The sequence below is a fragment of the Hemicordylus capensis genome, chromosome 17 (genome assembly GCF_027244095.1).
Source record: "Hemicordylus capensis ecotype Gifberg chromosome 17, rHemCap1.1.pri, whole genome shotgun sequence".
Lineage (NCBI taxonomy): Eukaryota > Metazoa > Chordata > Lepidosauria > Squamata > Cordylidae > Hemicordylus > Hemicordylus capensis.
This window is the reverse complement of record NC_069673.1, coordinates 9,139,007-9,145,482: the sequence shown is the minus strand read 5'-3', so window position 1 is coordinate 9,145,482 and position 6,476 is coordinate 9,139,007. Positions and strand designations below refer to the sequence as shown.

General features: G+C 52.3%; 1 protein-coding gene across 2 annotated transcripts in view; it reads left to right on the top strand.

The window, feature by feature from the left end:
- The first annotated feature begins 4,690 nt into the window (after window positions 1-4,690).
- AK1 (adenylate kinase 1) overlaps window positions 4,691-6,476 on the top strand; it is a 39,812-nt gene continuing 38,026 nt past the window's right edge. The window contains exon 1 of one of the 2 annotated variants that reach the window (XM_053282212.1): window positions 4,691-4,823. Coding sequence is in view for 1 of the 2 variants with exons in the window: in XM_053282211.1 (XP_053138186.1) it covers window positions 5,756-5,815 (60 nt within the window). In the remaining variant the exon portion in view is untranslated. Of the gene's footprint in view, window positions 4,824-5,563; window positions 5,816-6,476 lie in introns of those variants that run through there. The other variant, XM_053282211.1, reaches the window with a different exon arrangement.

The window sequence follows — 6,476 nt, the reverse complement described above, 5'->3', positions numbered from 1 at the left end:
ATCCCATTTACACATGGACAGGTGCAGAGAGAAAGCACAATTCCACACAAACGCCATGGCTGATCAAGTTTGTATGCTTATTTCTGACTTGGGCTGCATCTGTTAGTGATGAATGGGCTAACTACGACCCCTTCAAAGAGCATTCAGAGGAGCCTTGCTGGAGTACAGCTTTTGGTCCCTCTAGCCTAGTTTCCTGCCTCCAACAGGGGTCAGCCAGAAACATCAAGAAACCTCACACAGGGTGTGAAGGCCGGTTTCAAATCTGTTGCACATTAAAGATGCAAAAGGGGAATCTCTGTTGGTTTAGGTCTGGGGTGAATTAGTTTTGGTTGAAACCTCTGATGTCTTTTACCAAGCCAATGACTGGTCCGGCTTGTTCTCTTTGGCAACTGAGTCTATGCTGTTTCTGCCACTGATCATCCGGTATGGCCCAATGTTCCTGGAAATATGGACTTGCATGGGTGACTGCCTGGTGCCCTGAGCGGGTACGCATCCAACCAGCAAGGAAAAGTGTTTTGTAATGGTTCGTATGGAAATAAATATTGCTACATCTTTTGCGTCTCTCTGTAATCCACATCTGGCCTTAATTCCGGACAGCCCATCCAATGAATCGCTGACTGCTTTCTCCTTATAAACCTAAAATGACTCCAGTATCAAGTCAAATGGCGAGAGCGGAGACCTGTTGCATGCTGGAGGCTTGCTGAAGAGAGATACCCTCCACCAGGATGTGACCAGTTCAGTCATTAAATTGTCCATGCGTATAGATGTCTGACTGTACAGATGTCAGACACACGGACACGTTTTGGGGTAAGTGACTGTACAGGCATTTGTTTTAAAAGCAAACCTGGGTCTAGGCCTCAAATGCAGGTTAAAGGTAATAAGTGCATTACTGCGCATGTGTTGGACAAAAAATGTTAACTGTGCATGTGTACAGATCTGGACCCATTGATTGTACATGTGCTGAACTTAACGTGAATAGGGCTAGAGGCAGTGGCTGACAGACTGGATAAATTTACTAGAGGAAGGCCTATTGGGATTTATCAGTCCTTTAGAGTAACTCTTGAGTAGGACTGCGGAGAAACTGAATGCTGTTGCCATCCAGTCTTCCTTTTCTCAGGGGAATGTTTTCTCACACATTCCAGGGCTCTTGACAACAAAGCAAGCTTTTTGTTCAGTTGGAAAGCCTTGACTGAGTTGAACTCTGATAAATCTGAGGATGCTGCCAGTCAGAGTTGACAATCTTAACCTAGATGGACCAATGGCCTGACTCAGAATAATGCAGCTTCTTTGGAGTGGGGGGGGGGGAGGCTCATAGCTCAGTGGAAGAGCAACTGCTTCGCATTCAGAAAGCCCAGCTTCAATCCCTGGCATCTTCAGGTTTGTTGGGAAAGATGCCGGGAGCGCTGCTGCCAGTCAGTGTCTGCGGTACCAACCAAGGTGGACAAAAAAGCCGGACTCAGTAGGAAGCAGCATCACATCTTCCTATGTCCTTGGCAAGCCCTGGGTTTCTCCCTGCCTTAAATATGGACATATGGTACTGCCGGGTTATTTGCTCTAGTTTTTTTCCCTAATGCAATGACCAACAAATCTCTTCTCTCACCCTGCTAACCGGAGATTATTTTTTTTAAACAGGGGATTAGAGCTGGGACCTTGTCGTCGTCTGAGCTACTGCCCCTCCCCAAACTGCTCTCCGGGGCTCCGCCTGCCCCCTTGCGCCCCCCCCCCTAGTCGCCCCAGTTTTGTTTTTCCAAAACTCAGGACTAGCATTGCAAAATGCAAAACCAGATCAAAATCAGAAGGGAAAAAGGCCGGAGGCTACGAGTGGTTAATTGCCCACAGATGCTGGGGTGGGGGGAAGGCAGCCCCATCCAACTCTCTGGGCTCCCCCACCCCTATTTCCCCCTGCTGCTGCTACTCTTCCCACAAGAAACTAGACCCACCAACGTCATCAGCATATTTCACAGACAGAAAACAAAGCTACGCTTCGCCTTGAACCGAGAATGCAAGCCCCTCTCCTCACTGACACACATTTCCAAGGGCGCTGCTCACACTGGGAGAAAGGCAGTGTGGTGTAGCGGTTAGTGTGTTAGACGGGGACACCTGGGTTCAATTCTTCACTCTGCCATGAAGTTGGGAAGCTGCCTCATACTGAGTCAGACCTTGGCTCACTTAGCTCAGGCTTGTCTACACGGACTGGCAGCAGCTCTCCAAGGTTTTAGGCAGGAGTCTTTCCCGGCCCTGCCTGGAATTTCTGCCAGGGATTGAACCTGAGATCTTGGGCTGTCTCTCTGCCTAGCCTACCACGCAGGGGTGCTGTGAGGATAAAAGAGGAGAAGAACTCTATGTGCCGCCCTAAACTCCCTGGAGGAAGGGCAGGATACAAATGCAATGAAGAACGAATGAATGAATGAATAAATACATCTCTAGAGACTGCTGCTTTTACTTATTTTGCAATGGCTTATTTTCTGATGGTGGGAAAGGCAGAGCAGTTCTCTTGGGACAGGTATACCCGGAATCCCTAAATCAAAGTACATCTTGGCAAGCGCAGAGAGTGACTACTGCCAGGCTGTGTGTCTCACGGGGCCTTAGCGTTCATGCGCGGGCACGGCCACACATGCATGCTAGAGTCACGATACTTCTTGGCAAGGGTAAACTGATGCCTATTGGGACGAAAACCCCCAACTTCAAGTACATGCTGATGGGATCCGAGCTGTCGGTGACTGACCGGGAGAGGGATCTTGGGGTCGTGGTGGACGGCGCGTTGAAAGTGTCGACTCAATGTGCGGCAGCTGTGAAAAAGGCCAATTCCATGCTAGGGATCATTAGGAAGGGGATTGAAAATGGAATGGCTAATATTATAATGCCCTTATAGTTTTATTATTAATAAATTATTTATTATTTATTATTATTATTATTATATTATAATGCCCTTATAGTGCGACCACACTTGGAGTACTGCGTACAATTCTGGTCACCGCATCTTAAAAAGGACATTGTTGAACTGGAAAAGGTGCAGAAGAGGGCAACCAAGATGATCAGGGGCCTAGAGCACCTTTCTGATGAGGCAAGACTACAACGCCTGGACATTTTTAGTTTAGAAAAAAAGACAACTGCGGGGAGACTTGATAGAGGTCTATAAAATCATGCATGGTGTGGAGAAAGTGGGGAGAGAGAGATTCACCACGGAACGATAAGCCCTATTTCATATATAAGCCCTTTGGTGCTGCCGTCTGCTGAGTCAGAACGTTGGTCCGTTGACCTCAGTATTGACTGCACTGACTGGCAACGGCACTTTAGGATTTTCAGCAGAGGTCTTTTCCTAGCATTTTCTCCCCCGCCCCCACACACATACTGGAGATGTCAGGATTTGAACCTGGGACCTTCTGCCTGGAAAGCAGCACCCTTTGACTGAGCTATGAGTCGAATCAGCACACACTTTGACTGAGCATATGCTTTATTCAACAGTCGTCGAATCAGCACACACAGGCACAGACCTGTCCCTCATTCACACATTACGTCGGATGCAGGCACAGCAGTACACTTTTTAAGTGTACCCCACAATTCAGGGGGGGGGGGGCCTGTACCCAGGATTTCTTTTAACACGAAGGCAGAAACAGACATCCATCCAGAAACCATGAAACTCATTGCCAACAAATTTAGGGCCAACAAAAGGAAGGAATGTTTCACACAGTGCCTAATCAGCCTATGGGATTCTCTGCCACAAGATGTGGTGACAGCCAACAGCCTGGATGGCTTTAGATAAATTCATGGAGGACAGGTCTATCAATGGCTACTAATCGGAGAGCTATAAGCCACCTCCATGCCTCTGAGTCCCAGTTGCAGGGGAGTAACAGCAGGAGAGAGGGCATGCCCTCAACTCCTGCCTGTGGCTTCCAGCGGCATCTGGTGGGCCACTGTGGGAAACAGGATGCTGGACTAGATGGGCCCTCTTGGGCCTGATCCACTAGGCTTGTCATGTTCTTAACCTGCAGCTGTATAAAGAATGCAGGTACCCCGTAATGTCGGAACAGGACCACGGCCCTTCCCCTAAAAGGTTACATAAGAAGCTGCCATATACTTAGTTAAACCGATAAAACTTTGACTGACAAGAAAGTTGGCAAAAGGTCTTTTAGCAAACAGGAAAGCAAGTGTGGAAAACTGGGGACTATAACAGTCTGGCAGGGACATCCACTGAGATTCTTTGGAAAATCTGAGTGTGTGAATTAATAATAGTTTGTGAGAAGAGGACCAGTGCACAAGCTTTCTCTAAAGACCCCGAGAAAAGGTTAAACTCTGGGAAATAGACTCAGAGGGTGATCAGGTCTCAAAGGAAGACCCGTGCTAGCTCAGGCCATTTCTCTACCTTCCCCGGCTTCTTGTTTCTCACAGCAACTGGCCAGAGGCATTGGGGAATTATAAGCAGGCAGCCAGGAAATGAGCCATCTGCCCAGTAGCAGATGATATTTTGGGGACTACTGGCCCTGAATATGGAGGTCCCATTTAGCTGGTAGGCATTGACAGAGCTCACCTTCTCCATGGATTGGTCCAGTCCCCTTTGAAAGCAGGCTAAGCTGGTAGAGGTCATCGTATCATGTGACAGTGAGTTCCACAGATCAAGGAAAAGTTGGGTCTTTGTTGGAGTCTCACTCCCTGAAATAGGGGTGTGTGTAAGGGGTGATGCCAGCTGAGTGGGGGTTGAGCCTGATGGGATAGGGGCGGGGCTTTATCTATTTAAGGAGAGCGACACAGAGCATGTGCAGGACTGAGGCTATTAAGGAGAAGCACCTTCAAGGAACAGCAGGCTCTGGCAACAAGAGAAGCAGGTGGGGGCACGTTATTTGGTGGAAAGGGGGCTATTTGCCTCCTCTGGTGCCATCAGTTATTATTTACTGATCACATTTAAGTGCTACTTTCCCTTCTAAAAAGTATATATGTTCCTCTCTACATGCTATCTTCACAACAACCCTGCTTGGTAGGCCAGGTTAGTGGATTTAGGGTCCTCAAATGAGTGTTCTGACTGAGCAAGGATTTGAACCCGGGTCTCCCCAATCGTAGATCACCCAAATGAATCTGAAGAATCCCTGGAAGAAATGCAATCCATACACAATATTAGGCAGGAGGAAGGGTGGTGGAAACAAGGGAGGAGGAGAAAGGGGGGCAGAGGGCAGGAGGAGGAGAGGAGAGTGGTGGGGGGCAGGAGGAGGAGAAAGGGAGGGGGCAGGAGATGGAGGAGGAGGAGGGGGCTGGGGGAGGGGGCAAGAGAGGGCAGCCCCCCCCGGATTGAGCCAGCTCGCATTGAATGCAATGGGGCGCTCCTCGCAAGGCGGGGGGCAACGGGGTTGCTGTCTTTGCCGCGGCGGCCGCCTGAGGGGTGGGGGCAGCAGCAGCCTGTGGCTTCCAGCCGGGCAGCCCCCCCCCGCATCGGGCACGCGCCCCCCGCCCTGGACGCGGCGTCACCTGGGCTCTCCTCCCCCCGCTGCCGCCGCCGCCTCCGGCCCCTCCCTCGCCCCCGCCGGGGAGCCCTCCAGGAGCAGCAGCAGCAGCAGCAGCTGCGGCGTGTGGTCGTCGGAGTGCTAGTGCTGCTGCCGGTGTGCGCGCATCCTTCGCGGCGGCCGCCCGCCTCGCCTCGCCCCTCGCCTCGCCTCGCCTCCCCGGGCGAAAGAGGAGCGGCCGCCGCGGCCGGAGGGAGGAGGAGGGAGCTGGGAAGGCGCCGGGCCAGCCGACGGGGCGATCCTCGGGCCAGCGCAGCGCGGCCATGAGCGCCGCCGACTCCCGGGACTACGTCTCCCGTCGGGCCATCCCGCAGCTCTTCGAGGTGAGCCGCCGCAGGCGAATCGGGGCCCCTCCCTGCCGCCGCTGGAGCGGGGGGAGCAGGGAAGGAAGCGTCCTCCGTCCCGGGGGCCGAGCTGGGCGCTCTCCAGGTCCGCCAGGCTGGTGGTGGGAAGGGGGAGTGTGCCCCCTCTGTCCTCTGAGCATATGCAGAGTGCCGAGGAAGAGCGTGCCTCCCCTTTCTCCGAGCATCTGCAGCGCGGAGAGGCGAGGGATCCTCTGAGCGCATGCAAAGTGCTGAGAAAGAGCAGCCCTGCTCTGAGTGCATGCAGAGTGCTGCCAAGGAAGCGCAGGCCGCCTCTTCCTCTGAGCATATGTCTGCGCAGTGCTGAGGAAGGGTGATCCTCTGAGCAGATGCAAAAGGCTGTGAGAGAGCAACCTGTATGCAGAGTGTTCGGGAAGAATGTGCCACCTCTGAGCATATGAAAAGTGCTGAGGAAGGGCCACCCTCTGAGCAGATGCCGAGTGGTCGGGAAGAGCATGCCACCACTTTCTCTGGGCATATGCAGAGCGTAGCAGCAGTGAGCCCATGAGCCTATGCGGACTGTGTGTTTCCTCCTTGGCAACTGAAGAGGAGACCTTCTGCTCGCTGGGGGAAGGTGTGCCCCTGAGCACGTGCAGAGTGGTTCTCCTACGTTACAGGGCCT